A 17,952-nucleotide genomic window follows, 5' to 3' on the forward strand; every position below is an offset into this window, starting at 1 on the left:
GAAACCACTGGAGGTGGTTTAATGGGTATAAATTTTCAAGAGAGAGTGATATTTTATTCTGATTCAGATTCTTGGATACATAAATGACTTACAAACAGACGTATTCTGCCTCCACCGCAGTCTGAGGGATTCCAGTCCTTTTTCACAGAAGAAAATATTGGTGAAAGTTGTTAAAGCAACCTGCCAATGACATGCTGTTGCAAACCTGTAGCAGATTTCAAAGAAGTGACTAGTTCTGTGTCATTTGTGACTGGTCTTGCTCTGCTTGTTATGAATTTTAAAAAGTCCACTTCCCTCTCTGGGAAACAAAACTTGCAGCTTGAATAAGCAACATAGGAATTAACACAGGACTCACACTTCAGCCTGGAAATACATTCTATGACTTTCTCACATCCAGGTTTGAATTACAACATAAAGAATTGCTTCACCAATCCTGTTCTCCTAGTCCATGACAGTGCAGAACATGTCACGTCTGAGTATATATTGACCAGATACTGATGCGGTGATCTTTTGAGCCAGCTGCCAGCAGTCTCTCCCTGGGGTTTTTGTGATCTGAGAAGGACACACAATGGACAGTTGCTGTGTGGTAGTCCAGCACTGCTAAGGGCTTCATTTTTTTCCAGCCAAAGATCCTGATGCGATGATCCCACCCTGCTGTTGCTAAAATCTTCTTGTCTGGACGGATGGTGACATCGGATATGCCAGGGTTGACAAGTTTGTGTATTTTGTAAACCTGTGTGAGAAAGTTAGAGATGAACTCCAGTTGTTGAAAACAGAAGAAAAAGGAATCTTTGACAATTTTAGAAGGCCTAGTGCCCACCCGTATACGCTGGTGTCACACAGGTAGTATGGAGCTTTTCACCACATGGTGGATGATGCATCACTGAGAAGAATTATAGACAGGGATGGAAAAGACCTTTACTTGCGCCTCTCTATCTCCAGCACTATTCTCAAAAAATAAAAGCATCCCTTTTATGATTTTAGTTTATACTGCACTTAAAGCTATTCGTACTCTGTCACAAGTAACACTGTGGGTCAGGGTTGGGGGAACTAGACTGCAGCCCTGTTTGCTCTGTTCTTCCAGCTGTTCTTGCATAAGCTGCAATGTTCAGTGCTATGGCCATGTATTTTCCCTGCTTCTGCAGTATTCTCATGTGGAGATTCTGAGCTGATGTTTAAACTACCTGCTACTTACTTCTACTACTGTGGCCCCTCACAAAAAAACCAATAAGCTGTGGTAGCATTTACCAGAGTCTTGAGAAAGGAATGCTTCCAGGAATTAGGTTACAGCATCAGGAAATCTGCATTTCTTATACTCCTTCCCAAGAGACTTTTATTTACACCAAATTCCAAGAAGAGGATTACAACCAAGTTATTGATTTCAATCTTGGAAGCCTTTTGTTACTGTTTGGAGACTACTGGGGCACAAGTTTCTGAGGGGCATGATTAAATTGGACGGCATTTAGCTTCCTTCAGGAGGCACTGGGGCTGCACAGGACAGAATAGCTTTCATTTGACTGTCACAAGTTTCCCCGGAAGCACAAAGGGATATGATACATGTTTGCTGTTCTCACCTCAGGTGACTTGTGTTAGCAGTCAGCCGCTGAAAAACACACAGGGTACGCACCAATGTGTGTGTGCGTGTGTGTGCACGCACTCGTGTATGTTGAACTAGCCCAGCTTTCGTCACAATGTGCAAAACACCTTTGGAGCGTACGCTGACCTTGAAGCACAACTGGCAATGGTGCATTAATGCCACCAGCTACCTAAGATTGAATCTGTAGCTATCTGGTAGCAAAACGTAATATAAATCCGTGCATGTTTTAATACGCTTTGTGTTTGCTGTTTTTCTGAGGTGGGAAGGGATCGACAAGCATATTACATTTGAGTAGCTTTCCTTCTGAAAGGACATTCTAGGATGCATAGTTAGTACATGATTATTAAGAATATATTAATTGCAGACAGTTTTAACTATAATACTGCATGTAGAAAACTAAAACTGTGGAAACACTGTTCAAAGTCAGTTTCAGATGCAGTTGAACACATCTTGGAATCTCATAGGCACAAAGCTATAAGCAATTATTTTTCAACTTTATAACAGCCATTTATTCAAATGGCAAGAGATGAGAAAAAAGGCAAAACGAAACTTGACGTGCTTCTTGCGTGCTCCATACCTTCCTCTCTTATGCAGGACCTGACATATTCCGAACAGGGGATGGCAAGTTTTGCTCAAGCCTGATGATCAGGAGGAGGCTGCATGTGAGCCTTTTTGTGGAGCTGCGGCTGTAAAACCTGTGCTTTTGCCTAGTCTGTATGTTCTTCCACACTCCTAGTTACGCTAACGTAGCTTGCCTTCAGTGGGATTTCTCTTGGCACAGGCATGCTGGCAAGGGAAGGATTCATCACTTACTTACATCACCAGCCTGGCAGATGTAAGATGGGCCTTACTCTAACTGAGATTATTAGCTAATGGCTATAACCAATCCTGGGCGTGGTGCTTCCCATCGTTACTGTCAGTTACGTGGGCAAGATCCATACAGCAAATCAGGGCGACTGGGAGAAACGGCATGTCGTCAGCAAGCTACAACTTGAACATGAAGCCTGTAATGGTGATGATGCCTTTTGGCTATGAGACATGAGGGAACAGTGGGCATTTGTGCATGATCTGCAAATACAAGAGGTGAGGGAGAAAAACAAAGTAGAACAACTTGCTCAAGGTATATGCAGCCAGGTGAAATCCTAGTGCCAGGATTTGTGCCATCCAGTCACTTATGAGCAACTACTGTAGTCAAAGAAAACAAAGAGGTAAAAACAGGTGAGCTGCTTCCAACCAGTCATAACCCAGCACATTTGCATCTATTAGTAGATGCATTAAGAAATTATGCTGAGGCCAACACATATCCACTTTTCCTTCCCTCCTTAACACATGCCATCTGTGATTTTTCTTTTTGTTCTTTCATTTCCTTCACCTACACCCAAATCATGTCTTCAAGCTCTGTTCTTATTAGACAAATAGCCAAGACAGTGGCAGTCTTATCTTCAGCATTTGATGGAAAAGCCTCAGCAACCCAACCAACAAAACTTGTGTGCTTACATTGCAGCTTATAGATTTTTTTTTCTTGTCATAAAGGAGCTTCTGTGATCATAAGATTTCTCAGTTCTGCTTTGTTTATTCACCTGCAGAAGCTGTTTACCTCCTCCATTCTACCACAAACATCATCACATAATGACACTATCTCGTCCACATCAGAAAGCTCATAACCAATCTAGTCATTTGCTGACGGTGATGATTTCAGCAACTTGCTTATAGAAGACAATACACCAAACTTTCTCCATAGCCATAAACTATGCAGTTACCTTCATCATCTATTCATTGACACACTGGAACGCTGCCACTTAAAACAGAGCTCAAGTACCATCATTGCATCATTATTTCTCCAACGGCGGATAGCTATGCACCACGTTTACTTATTAAAACCTTTTAGAATAAAAATAATGTGCCACTGAGTGGCTTTCCAACATCTACCATTACCTCAGGTACCTGGAATGTCAGGGGAAAAAAATCCCCATCTGTTTTTTATTATTAATGCTATAGTGGAAAAAAATTTACTCTATGTCCTTGACAATCTCTAGTGCTCATATGAAAGATGCATTTTATTAGGGCATTCACACTATGCATCAAGCACAGAAACATTACTTACAGTTTATAATACTTGGTATTTAAATTTCTTCTGAGAACAGCTACTATCTCTCAGCATGATGTGCTGAAGAGATAACTAATCCTACGTCTGGGAATGGGAATACCCTGTGGAAAACAATACCTGCAATATTTCAGGCGAACAAATGTTTATTTTCCCCGTGGGTCATACCCATAGCCCTCCATTATGGTGAACTTGTAACTGAAAAGTGTGTGGAGAACAGTCTTTTCTTTGAAATTAAGAAAAAGCTATGGTATAATTAATATGAAGGAACAGCTTCCTCTCCAACACTAGAGTATTTGAAGCTTTACGAAGCCCGTTATGATGTCAGATTTCTGACACCTCAGCCTTAGAAAACTCGTCTCAGTACCACATTTTGTACTGGGACTTATCTGCTTACCCTTCTTCAGCTTCCCTGAGCTGAGGGCACGAGGTGCACGTGTGCCAATAGTGATAGAAAGGCCAGGGCAGGGAGAGGGCAAACATGACAAAAAAAAACAAGACTAAAAAGAGCCCAGACTAGACCATTACAGTCTTGTTAAAACTCTTCATTGGCTTAGCATGCCTTTACATGCCTTTACTACTTCTTCAGCATCTAGAGTGCCTCTACTTCATGTTGTATTGCTTAGTGATGGTCAGATGTTCTTGGTGAGCCCCACGTCCTCTAAACGTCAGCTCAGTTGGATGCATTTACACTACAGGCACTGCGGACTTAGTGCCCTGCCTCGCCAGAAATGCCAGTTCTGTGGTGCTGCCTAACAGAGGATACACTGTCAGTGTCCCTCAGGTGACAACTCACCACTGGATGTCCAAGCACTTGCTTTTCTTCCTGTAGCACCATTCAGAAAACAGCATTAACCTGCCACACTACCTAAAAAAAACTTTCCACAAAAGCTGCAAGTGGGAAGAATGATTATTGTTCTGCCACAGCTTGGTGTATCCAGCAGCTCTCTTCTCAGGGCTGATAGGAGGGCACACAGCGGCTGGCCCAGGCCCTCTTCACTGAGTGTTCAGGGGACAACTGCCACTTTGAAAAAGGTTAAAGCACTCAGTAGTGGAGAGGCCATGCATGAGCCATTTTAATTTCATGAGCCTTTATTTATGCACTTACTTTCCACTCTTGGTTAAAAACCTACTTGACCCCTTGGCACTGTTGGAACACTTGCTAAAGTTGTCTAGATTAAGCAATGTTTATCATCATTCACCAGCATAGCCTGAACCACTGATTATGAGACCTGCATCTAAACCAGCCGTTCCAGGTATGTCTAGCTCAGACACAAACTGATATACCCAAGTAACTTATGTTCCTTGTCTCTATTTAGGGCTCTAAAGGTGCCAAAGGAAGCTGGTTGCTTAAACCTCATGTGCTCTTGGTGCGAGTTGGGCTACTCCTACTCTTTTTGTTTGTGAAGGATTTAATCGAATATTTCTGTCTTTCCCACAGTGGAAAGAAAGCTCTATCCATTCAAGCAGAACCTTTGGAAAAGCAATCCTTTGTTTCTCATTTTTTAGAACTCATTTATAATGTTTAGGACATTCCGAGAGCTGGATACTACTAACGTGATAAATGAAGATACAGAGGCAATGGCTTGAGTAATGCTAGGCTTGTGTGCCTGCTGCAACTTTGGTAAAACCAGAAACATGTGAGAGAGGTTTTTTTCCTTTTTTTTTTTTTTTTAATCCTCACCATCTTTTTCTAAGTCTAGTCACATAGCACAGACATTCTAACCAGTCTGTGATTAATTAGCTAGAGATCTGCAACAACTCCTCTTCATGACTAAATATTTTTTTAGTCTATCAAACTGTTAGTGCAAAGTGGGATAAATGACACTAGAGGGCCAATGATCCTGACCTGGAGGTTCTGTTGCTCATTGAGGCTCCAGATGCTAAGCACCTTTTCAGAAGAGCCCGAGATCCCCTTGGCCTTCTCCGAGTCAAAGTCAAGGCTCATCACTGGCTCCTGGTGGCAAACAAGTTGGCTCAATGCTTTTTGCGTTGACAAATTCCAAAGGACCACTGATCCATCTTCATATCCAGCCAGAAGCAAAGGTTGTGAACCACAGTCGACCTGATCAAGGGAAAAGGAAAATAGTTTGAGAAATAAATAATCTGGCAGGAAAATTACCATCCCTAGGTAGCACCAAGAAAATAAAATGCTGACTGGCAGAGAAGTGAAAAGTTTAAAGTCTGAATGTCAAATCTTGTTAGTCCATCCACTTACAGAAAGTGTTACTAGGTAACTGCTGACATGCACTTACGGTTTTTATATCTGCATATAAAATTCTATGGTTTACATATATATAATATATAATTAACATCTACACACACATATATACAGGCATATAGAAAATTTCTCTCTGAAAATCCAAACTATTGCGCTCTACACCACCTCAAAAAAGGCTGCCTAACATTTTCAGATGGTTACTTCATGGCCTGAACTTTGCACCCCTTAAAAAAAAAGATACTCTGAGCAACGGAGTTATTACCAAGCTACACAAACCTGGATGGACACTGAAAGAAGTGCCAGGCTTAAAGACTGCAGTTTCACGTTGCCAAGTGTAGGGTTACACACAGAGATCACTCACCCAAGTGCATGACAGTGCTTAAAGGTAAGCACTGACCCTCTGGTCACAAATCTCTGGGTGAGCCACGAAGGGGTTAACACACCCCAAGTCCCACTGTAACCAATTGAAAGCTATTTTGATTAATGATGTCACAGGCCAAAGGGCATGGCACCCTGGGCAGACACCTAATTTATTTAAACCTCTGAAATAACTCAAAGAAGGGAACATTACTGGATTACATGTCACACTTAAGGAAAATATTCATCATTGCTCCAGCCAAAAGACTAATGACCCCGTAAGCAGTAACTGGTTACGTGAGTGAAGATGCAAATCCCTAATGAAAAGCAACTAAAAAACAGGTCTCTGTTAATGGGTTATTTCTCTAATAGGAGAAAAAACCTACCAAAATAGACATTGGGATTATGATCGCCTCGTGCAGGCACATCTAAGAAATGCATCCGATAGGTTAATCAGCTCTTGCCAAACACCATCTGATCGTACAGGGTTCGGGTTCCTTTGCTTGGTATTCAATTCACAATAAAGGTAAAGGACATTTACAAAGAATTAATTTTTACTGGTATCGCATTATTGAATGAGGTTCTTCAAACTCGCTGGCTGTGTCAATGTCCTGACAGAAACCTGCAGTGGGCAAAGGCTCCCTGCCGCTATTAATGGTCCAGACCGTTCTCCCACTGGTTATTATTTGTTCTAGGGGAGTTAAACTAACAAGAGATGGATGGTCTAGGTGGTAAGACTGCTGAGTCAAAGCTTCATGTTCTTTCTCAGACTTAGTCAGCCTAAAGAAGTGTTTAAATGAGGAATAGATTTCACTGAGCAGAGAAGAAAGTTGCCCCTTAAAAGAAGGGAACCAAGGGGAAATCCCCTGCGTCGCTCTGAACGGGTCTGTCCACACCTGAGATTCTGCAGACGCCTCATTCCTTGCTTTAAGATCCCTTTTGGTTTGAAAAGGTAACGAGCATGCTCTGGCTAGAAAGATCTCTCATAATGCCCAGAACTGTACATGGTTTACCTGAAGAATTTTTGATTTGCTAAAAAAACCGTAACAGCAGAGAAATGAATATGCATCAAATATATGTGAATTAAAGTTAAGTCATCAGGTATTTTGGATGAGGAGTAGCTGGTTTGTAATACCAGGGAAAATTAAAACAAAATATGAATGAAAAGAAGATTCCAGATTTTATTTATACTCAATAAAGGGTAAAACCTTCAAAGCAAAAAAGTCTTTCATAGATATTTCCATTAAGTTTTAAAAAGCCCCCAGTTTGGGCATAACCCCCTCCAATTATTTGTACTGCTCTTCTGTGAGCCCTGGGGCTCTACAGCAGGACCAGCTTTCACTAGCCAAGGAAACAAGATCCGATGGGCAGGGTCGGCTCAGAACGGCATTGCCAGATTTTCACAGGTGCTCAACACCTTCGTGAGGATAAGAGACACAGGTAAGCGCTCAGCATTATGGGAAATTTCAAGCAAAACCTTTTTTTTTTTTTTGGTGCTGTAGGTATCAGCTTAGATTTGAAAACCTAAGATCTAAGATCAGTCTATTTTAAAAACAAAGTATGGTTTTCTGTGAACTGAAGGTCTCCCACACTACTTTTTCCTGACATTCCCTAACCGTATAAAGCGTAATATTTCAATGAGTACATATACTTGAACTTAAACAATAAAAGCTATTGAAAGATCAGGAGAGCTCTCAGTCTAATGCCTGGACTCACCAAGCAGTGGTTCCCAACAGCCTATTTATTTCAGTTCTTAATAACAGACACTTCTGGCCAAAAGTCTTCACTATTCATGTTCTGTTTCAGTGGAAAAATAAAATTACAAATCATTTTTCTTCCTAAGAAGAACATTTTGTTGTTGCATTTGGATAACTGTCAAGGAGGGAAGAAAAGGTGATCTGCTGTCAACTCAACAGCAATAATTGCTGTAGTTTATATAAAGTAGTAACTCTGTGTTTCCAGTTTCTACATGTATTATTCCTGTTGAGTTGTTTTGTTTGCACAATTACGCAACATGATGCCTTCCCCAAGGAGTGCAAAAAATTTAAGGGAAGACTATCCTTACTCCTGCGAATCCTACTCCACCCAATTTGTAATAGCAGGAAGGTGTGAAGCTGAAGGGACAACGTATTTAAGAATACGAACCTTCACAAGGGAAAAAACCATTGAATGAACTAATACATTTAAGGACAGACCTAATAAAATGAGGGGGAAAAAAAGCGCTTCAGAACAACAAAATAAGCAGATGCAAGTTTTTTAACTGCTTAGGATAAGCCACTAAGACCGAATCTACAGGCCTAACCTAAGCCTCAGTTTCCTTCTGTTCTGTGGTAAATGTTCCAGTTCACGCTGTGCTGGAAGGTGTGTTCTTTCTGGGATACGTGGGTCTTTTTTCTACTGGCCTGCAGAAAAATACAACAATACGTGGCTGCAGCCCCCGCACTGTTGTTGGACAACAACCCTGAGCACACTTCCGTCAGACCATTATGTGGCTCTATCCATGTCAGCTTCTGTTTCAACTTGTTAATTTACTGTGCCATAAGCAACATCAAATAGTCTCTTAGGCAACACGGTGCCCATAAGCGATGGGTTAGGGAGTGCTCATCTCCTGACTATGTCTGTATTGCCCAACCCAGCAACCTACAGAGAAATCCTGCCCGGCCTCTGTTCCGGAAGGGATGCAGCTGGCTTAGCTCGTGTTCTGCTGTTGTGGTTACATGGTTTCTCAGTGAAACCACCAAACAGAAGGCAGAGCATCGCTTTGGTACACCACATATAATTATTTGCCCTTAAGAGTATCCTCCTCCCTCCTGCTTTTAAACTGAGTTGCACACATTTGTAAGAAAGCAAATGCAGCTGTGAGACTGTGAGGGATTATCTATCTTTGCCTGTTGCAGCCTGCGACAGAAGATGTGGTGACTTCCCAAAGGGAGAATTTGCATGGAATAATTTACCTCTCCCGATTCCCAGTCCTCTGCTTTATTCCCACTGGCAAGAAAATTAAAAACTATATAAAATGAAGACTCTGCACCTGCTCTCCTTCCTAGAGGAATAGCAGTATTAATGCATGTAGAAAATATGGCAAGACAGAGGACCTTTTTATACAGGCAACAAAATTTTCAACACTGAACATATCCTCAGTTATCTTCATCTTATTAAAAAATGTCCCGGAGACAGAAAGCCCCATTCATTTCATCGAGTGCTGAACACTGCATTTGTAGGAGAAACTTTCTGTTTAATAAAAGCCTAATCAGTCTATTTAATTTTCCTTCTATTTCTTTCTAGTTTTTAATTACAACATGAGACTTGAACTGTGGCCTCTGATACTTTGTTTCTGAAATTAGCAACTGAACTCCTCTAGACTTCAGCCCATTCAGGAGCTTGAATAAAGACCCATATTCACAACTGACTGATAATTTTTTCAACTGAAACCAATACAAATGTTGACATGAACCTGCAGGAATAACATCCATGAAATCAGCTCGGATGGTACCACAGACCAGTACCAGTATGTGGTCAGGGGGTTACACCAGGAATCACCTTTCCACCAACTCTTTGGAGATTGAAAGCCAATCACTTAAACACCTTCCTCCCTCTACTGCCGCCTTTTTGTATTACTTGTCTTTCACTACTGGCAACCCGTAAGGCTTATTTGCTGGATCCTCTGCAAATGTGGGGTTTTTTTCTTACAGAATCATAGAATGTTTGGGGTTGGAAGGGACCTCTAGAGATCATCCAGTCCAACCCCCCTGCCAGAGCAGGATCCCTAGGGCAGCCACACTAGAACTTGTCCAGGCGGGGTTTGAAAGTCTCCAGAGAAGGAGACTCCACAACCTCTTTGGGCAGCCTGTGCCAGGGCTCTGTCACCTTGTGAAGAAGTTTTTCCTGATGTTTCTGTGCTCCAGCTTGCATCCATTGCCCTTTCTCCTGTCATTGGACATCACTGAGAAGAGCATTATTAACTGCTTTTGTTTACCTTTTTGTTCAAAGTCAACACCACCATAAATATTTTGTTCCAACTGTATGTCTGGAATAGAAATGTTTGTAGAGTGCTTCCTTGTCCTGAGGGCGCTGAAGTGGATGTAACCCGCCCCTAAAATCACCATTTTGAAGTAACACAGTCATTTCTCATCATTCATAATGCAGTGAGAAACCATATCAAACAAGTGACTTTGGTAAATCACTCCTTTTCCTCTTGATTGATGCAAAAACCATATCTATCCTAAGGATAGGAAGCTTTTCCGGAGCATTTGCAAATCTTCCATTAAAGCTTGGAAAGCTCTGAAAGTTACATTAAGGATGTTCACAAATCTTTCCCCCCTTTAATAGTATAATTACTTGATTGGTTTGATAATAAATCAAAATCCAAGTGAAGAAAGATTCATGTGCTTCATATAAAATGAATCACAGGGAAAACATTTCACAATTAGCAGGCGCTCTTCTCTTACCTGCCATAACTTCAGACACATGGGCATGCCCAGCTTGGCACCCACCTCTGGCTTCAAGGTACAGACTGACGTCTTGGATGGCAGCTCCAAAACCTGAACCTGACATCAGGAAAACAAGAGTATTTGGTCAGGCTCCAGGTCAAAATTCTGCTGTTAAAAACACAAGTCTTTTAAGGTGAGTAAGGCTAGTAGAAGCTCTTCCAGTACAAACTGTCTGGAGGAAACAGAGGAATGCCTCTTAAGTTGGAGCTGTAGGGGAATCTAGAGCTACCTAAATAAACGCATTGTTTTAGGAAAGACCAGACAAAGCTGCTAGAATGAATACAGAATCACAGAATCACACAGAATCGCTGAGGCTGGAACAGACCTCTGAGATCATCACGTCCAGCCTATCCTCTTCTTCCTCTCTTCTCTCCATACGGGAGGTGATACTGTGCGCGCACTAGTTTGCAGACTGCTTAATCTGAAAACACTTCCTCACTTCCTCTCCCTTTCTCTTTTTTCCATCTCTGTTGCTATTCTTCTCTGTCATATTCACTTACAGACACTTGCGTTGTCTCCTCTGTTCTGTTGTCATAACACAGAGCTTGTGTTAAGGTGAATTTTTTATTTACTGGCTCACTGCACTAACAAAATGTAAACCCAGAACTACCTGCTAACGCAGGCTGGAGCAGTGGCGGCATACAGGTATTTCTAGCACAAAAATTGTGTAAAACACCTGCTCTCTGTCTCCATAGCAGCTTCCACTGCCACTTGCTCTGATGGTAATGAATTATGGATCGGATTTTTAAAATTTTTTTTTAAGCATTGGGCAAGTCTTTCCTCTGCCAAGGAAGTAGCTCATTTCCACCTCGGGATGATGGCAGGCAAGATCAGGGAGTTTGCCTTTGCAGTTTGGCACTGGATGGTTTTGAGTCTCTTGATTGACGTGGAAGTGCCTCTTTCTGGGCTGATTCTCAAGCTTGGAACTATGGAGAAATAGAAGCTCTTAGGTATCAAGAACTTGGTGCCAGGAACACCGTTTTTTTGCAGATGCAGACTTAATACACTACAGGGATGTTGTGGTTTAACCCCAGCCGCTTGCTCGCTCCCACCCTGGCAGGATGGGAGAGAGAATCAGAAAAGTAAGAAAACTCGTGGTCGAGATAAAGCCAGTTTAATAGGTAAAGCAGAAGCTGCGAGCACAAGCAAAGCGGAACAAAGAATTCATTCACTACTTCCCATTGGCAGGCAGGTGCTCAGCACCTCCAGGAAAGCAGGGCTCCATCACACGGACCGGTTACCCGGGAAGACAAATGCTGTAACTCTGAATGTCCTCCCCTTCCTTCTTACCAGCACTGTTCACAGCACAAATCCAAAACACAGCCCCATACTGGCTAGTATCAAGAAAATCAAGCCTCTCCCAGCCCAAACCAGCACAGGTGATGTTTCACTTTAATTAAATAAACAATGCTCTGCATTATCTCCTAAAATTAAAGCACTTCAAACATTTGATAAATCCAGCATCACCACCCATTCCAGGCTATTTCAAGTGTGCAAAAGCCCCGCAGTGCTGTTGGACAGCCCCAGTCATGCGAATTTCCTTGAGCATCTGAGATGAGGCATTACACAAATACGGCTCCTCAGGGAGCCATCAGTCAAGACCACGGCAGCTGCGATGGCTTTCCAATCCAATACCTTTAGTTCAAAGCTTGCCAGAACATCTTCCTATTTCTAGAGGTTGTCAGCTCGCCTGCCAAAAGCCAGCTGCACTCTAGGACTGCAAGTCGACAAGGTACTGAATGCAAGATACAGAACACTTTCTAAAGCCACTTAGCAACGGAGCAGGAAACTGTTCTCCAGATTTGAGGAATGGAGACAAGAGCCATCCAATATGTCGACCAAACCTACGAAGAGACCAAAGTTTGATCATTTGGGAATTCCGGTGCTTTAGAGCTACACTCTTAACAAAAGATGCTTTTCTCTTGGCAACTTTCTTGCAATCGACCTGACGACCAAGTTAGCTATTGCAGGAAATGGGCCATAAATACGAAGATGATCTGCTCTCCTCTTGTGTGTTTCACCACTGGCTCTCCAAAGGGCAGTGCCTCCTAGACAAGACCGAAACTGCAACTTTTACATAGTAAGGAAGGATAAGCACACTGTGATACATGGACTTCTGCAGGTTAAAAGACAAAAACAAGAAACCCCTTTATTTTGATGCAAGTTGGATAACCTGGACAAGGGCTACAGTTGGGCTTGCAGAGGACAAAGAAAACCAGAAAGATGAGAAAACCTTTTTGCAGGAGGCAGGCAGGCATGAGCTGCCCAGGCGAGACTGACAGTTCCAGAGACGGTCTGCATTAGAGACAACTGAGCCTGAGAAAGAAATAGTCTCATATATTTTGACAACTGTAACCTAAAACTTGAAGTTCTGTGTTTATATTGGTTTTGCTTAATAGGAGAAAGATTTGCCTTTGCCTGAGGTTAATAGTGCTCCTGGGTGGCTAAAACTGGCCACAAGGAAACACACCCTTTTTCACATTAATAAAGCTTTTAACATGTTTCTGGCAAATTGGCAAGAAAAGTGCATGTAACATAATTGGTGATTTAAATGCAATCATGAACAAATAAATGCCTGTTCAGATCTCATTATTTATGGACTGAACCTGCTTTAAGACAAAATTACTTGTTTTTTGGGCACCAGCCAAGCATAAACACTTATTAAGTCTTAATTTTAATCATAAGCTGCAAACGTACTGTGTCTCACACAGTGCTGCCTGTTTGGAAGCGCTATATATTATGGGAGCGCACATGGATTTATTGAAACCTGACACAGTTCTAATACAAAAGTTCCACAGAGTGGAACTTTTCTACCTCAGGAGACGGCAAATCACTATCAGTTTTCAGGGCCCAGGCAAACAAATTAAAATAAACCAGAGATGAGCTGCAAGAGACATTGGGGTTAAATGTCTTCTCTTTCGATGATTATTTAATTCTTCATTACCAGAACGTGTGTGTGTATACCCTTTGCCTGACACAAAACTTCTTCTTTGGCTGACACAAGAATGCACTTGCCAGTTTTGTTTAACTTAAATATTACTGAGCACTGCTGTAAAATGGAGAAAGTTTGTTGTTTGATCAGGACAATGTATGCAACCAGTATTTACTGGTACAGTGGTGGTGTCTGCAGGCTTACTCCGTTCTGTAAAAGGCTGAACATTCTGGCTGCGAGCCAACAAAGTACTTAAATACGTGCTTAACTTCTGAATACTAAATTTCACATTTTCTTGCGATACAGGCACTATTCCATCTTAGTATTTTGTGTATAAAATATGCAAATTTCAGTTTCAAGATACACACCATACAGCCCAGAAAATCACGTGATCTTTTATGTTCACGAATAATTTGCATTTATCTACAATATTTTTCCATATTTATGATGCTTTTTTCATATTTTTGGTATTTCAATGTCAAGTATCTGAAATAATTTATTTTTGTATAACGTCCTCAAATAGTCCTTCAAAAAAACAAAAATGCAATTTCTATGAAGCAAAAGTGGAAACTGCCAACAAAGCTGTCAGTCAGTGATTGCTGTGATAATGAGTATTAGATGTGGACATATCCAGTAGGAACTGAAACGGACCCTACAATTATCTCACACTGAGCAAACCTCTGGCTGCTAATAGCAATTCAACTATTTCCAGCCAAAGTACCAGCTAAAGAATTAGCCCCGGGGTGAAAGACCACATATCGCATTACAAATCACCTGCACCTCCCCTTCTCTCACCAAGCGCGACTTTGAGCTTCAGATGGAAGATGAGTACCTCCATCTGATGACAGACTTTCTGACCATTAGTTCCCCAGAAGGACTTTTGTTCCCCTTTAACAGTATTCAGCAGCACCAGAAGAGTTTTCAAAACTCCTGCACATGAAAGACCAGCAGCAGCTGCAAATACTTAAATGTCAGACAAATCTTGGGGTGGTATCCTTGTTATTAGAGCCTGAGTTATACAATTCAGTCATCTTTCTGGCAGGTAAAATTAGTGATTACAGCCCCCAAAGGTTCCCTGTGCAGAGAATTCTCTCTTGAGCAGAGAATTTGAGAGCAATAGTGTTTCACCTTCTGAACTATCTCATTTCAAAACCAAAAGCCATCTCCCAAGCACCGGAAAAAAAGGTAACTTCCTACCTCCTCCAGGGCTTTGGCTGCCATGGCCATCAGCCAGCGTCCCTGTGCCACCTTCAACAGAGAGCATCTGCAGAATCCCACATTCTCCGTGAAGACAGAATCCGTCACTGAAGTCCGTCCCTCTGCTAAGTCCCACAAGCAGATCCGCTGGTCACGACCCTGACTGTGACAGTAAAACAAGTTATGCATGAGCAGCAGGTCTGGGAAAGGCTGTCTGCCTGCAGGTCACTATCTCGAAGTTGGGTCTCTACCGTGCAGTAAAGGAGTGAGCTTCATTCAGCTTCTGAGGGGGCACTAATTGGGTCTTTCATGAACTGTGTGGAACTCAGAACCACCCCCCTCCTCTGCTGACTCCAGAACTGGCTGACGGGTTCAAAAGTCACCAGGAGGAGGGAGGACTGGGCAGACACACCACAGTCACAGCTGGCCACAGCTCCTGTGAAGAGACTAGGTCAGAGTTATGTTGTTCCTGTATGTGTACGTATTTACGAAGTCTCATGAGTATTTGAATGTATTGGTAATAAAATAGTCACAATTTATCACTGATTAGGTCTAATTTAAAAGGAAACAAAAGTATGCAGAGAGTAACACATTTAACACTCGCTCACCCTAGCAATGAGACAGAAATGTTAGGCCTGTTAAAAGCTGAAAGACAAATAGCAAAACAACAAAGACCACATCAAAGATAAACAAAAAGCTTCAGTTATTCAGTGGTCAACTTGCCTCGGCCACAGGGAGGGCACAGAGGACTGTGTACGTGTGGAGACACAACAGGAGAGGACTGGCAGGGCAGTGAGTAGCAGGAATTAAACAATGAGGTGCTGTGGCTGAAACATCCAGAACCAGAGAACCAGCAGCTGCATCACCGATGCAGCTCATGCAGAGACCCCTCTGCACACCTCTCTGTCCCACAGAAAATCTGCACGTTGGTCCGAGACCAAGGAGGCCAGACAAAGGGCACAGCATTAATTGCTGCGCGTTTACGTGATCCCACTGGCTCGGAACAAAGTACCAGCGTGGAGAAGCTTCCAATCCACAAACTACAGTAGCACAGTATGTGTGTCCTCGTCACCTGGGACACGGAGTCATCACAATTCCGTTATCCATTTCTTATTTTAATTAGCAGTATCACCTGATGGGAGTATGAAACAAAAACAGAGGTAGATGTGAATCTACAGACTGATGGGGCTTCTTCAACATCAGCCCAGGAACTCCCACGTGCTGTTCAGCTGAGTGACAAGACGTCAAAACATTTATAGCACTGGGCATACAAACAATGTAGTACTGCAAGAAACTCATGTGATTTAGTCTGAGATCTGAGAAACAAAACACAGGTAACTGCTGTCCTAAAATTGCACTGCTGTGTGAACTGTTATACAGCAAAAATAGAGGTATGGAAAAACTCTATAATTGTACAAACAATGCTTATTCAGTATGACTTTATGGAGGAGAGTGTTGATAATTGTACTTAAGCAGATAACAAATATAAATGTTAATGAGTTCCCCTGTATATTATAAGAGATGTCTTCTCTAGATAAACATGTCAGAACACCTCCTAGTCATACAGACACTTTGGCATCTACACCAGATCACTTGCCTAATCCAAAGTACACAAATCTTCCCAGTCTTCCCTTGCTAAACAAGACCAGAAGCTATTTTGCAACAAAGCAAAGGTGTGCAACTCGGCATTCTTGCTCATTTTCAGTCTTCCATTCTCCATCTCTGATTCTTCACTTCCTTCCTCACCTTTTCTCCCTCCACTCTCTATTTATAAGCTCTTTATATCAATTTTGTTCTTTCCTGAGAACTATTTGTGAAGCATTTGTGAACTTCAAATCCAAGTGTATTTCCTTTAACCAAAGACTCTACCTCATCTCAGTGAAGTAATAAAGACATTATGGATCCCAAGTTGTTGTGATGTTGTCACATATATCATAAAGAAATCTATTGTATCATTATTTTCACTTTTTGTTCTACAGTTTTTCTTTATTTTTGTACTCATGTACATTTCCATGTTCCAGAAATAAGAGATTCCTTTTCTACCTCTTCAGTCATCACAGAAACAAGAATTATTTTACTGATTTTTGCCTGCTTTGCCAACCTGAGGAGCCCGTCTTTACCACCCATTGTCTCCACGTAGTAGACAGATTTTCTTCCATGGCCATCCAGTCCCATGTCCACTCTGTGTGTTTTCAGGTTCCAGACGTGGATAAACCCATTCTCAGACCTGGCAGTGAGAAGAGATGCTTTTAGTGCAACCATTGCAGACAATCTGACACGACAGTCTGATACTTTCCCCCTCCCTCTCCAAGCTGAAGCTGCAACACACCCATCGCCCACCAGCCCTGCATTTTGTGGTTTTCTCCAGATAGACATTATCTAAATAATACATTCTGCTTTAAAAGGAAATATCCATATTATGCTCAATTCATCCAGAAATCCTGTGTCACTTACCCAGAGAAAAGAATGGGGACGTCAGGTTCTTGGCCCACACAGGAGAAATGCAGCGTGTGGACGGCAGCACCGGTACCTCTGAGAACAAACTGTGGATCCGGCGGTGGCAGAGCCATCTGAGCAAGGAACTGAGGGAGTGAGGAGCAAACAGAGATATTACAGAGGGTAAGGCACCCTGAAGGGAAATTACAACTTGAAATATATTCTGATCAGGACATTTGCTTTTCCGAGTCTCTTTCCTCTCTGAATTACCATTATTGGATGTTGTTTCTGTTTGCTGCACAGTTCTACGTAAAGTACTTAGTTGTAACATCGACTGATCAAACAACTGTCAAATCTGCTTTTTGCTGCATTTCTTTTTAAGCAAGGTAACTGCTGAGCTGGCTGTGGGCATGCACCTCTTGCCCACTGGTTAATACAAAATTGTTCAGCTGCTCTCCCTGCCGCAAAAAGGAAGAGCTCCAAAATGCAAGAAATTGGATACCCGTCATTTCAGTGGGCAAGCAATTTATCATTCCACTTAGCCCCTTAGCAAGTCTTTTCCCTTCCTCCCCATAAAAATACTACTTTTGTGCTTTCCACTCACAACCGTTTTCAGAA

The 17,952-nt window shown here is 42.1% G+C and overlaps 1 protein-coding gene across 1 annotated transcript; it reads right to left on the reverse strand.

Moving 5' to 3' along the window:
• Positions 1-258: 258 nt before the first annotated feature.
• Positions 259-17,468, reverse strand: GNB1L (guanine nucleotide binding protein (G protein), beta polypeptide 1-like). Its single transcript, XM_009870423.1, has 6 exons — positions 17,353-17,468; positions 17,000-17,125; positions 14,899-15,061; positions 10,728-10,826; positions 5,551-5,766; positions 259-733 (listed from the first exon to the last, which is right to left on the reverse strand). Exons 1-6 carry the CDS (start codon positions 17,466-17,468, stop codon positions 467-469), a joined length of 987 nt encoding a protein of 328 aa, XP_009868725.1. The 3' UTR covers positions 259-466.
• Between the last annotated feature and the right edge of the window lie 484 nt (positions 17,469-17,952).

This window comes from Apaloderma vittatum, unplaced genomic scaffold (assembly GCF_000703405.1).
Source record: "Apaloderma vittatum isolate BGI_N311 unplaced genomic scaffold, ASM70340v1 scaffold14425, whole genome shotgun sequence".
NCBI classification, from domain to species: Eukaryota; Metazoa; Chordata; class Aves; order Trogoniformes; family Trogonidae; genus Apaloderma; species Apaloderma vittatum.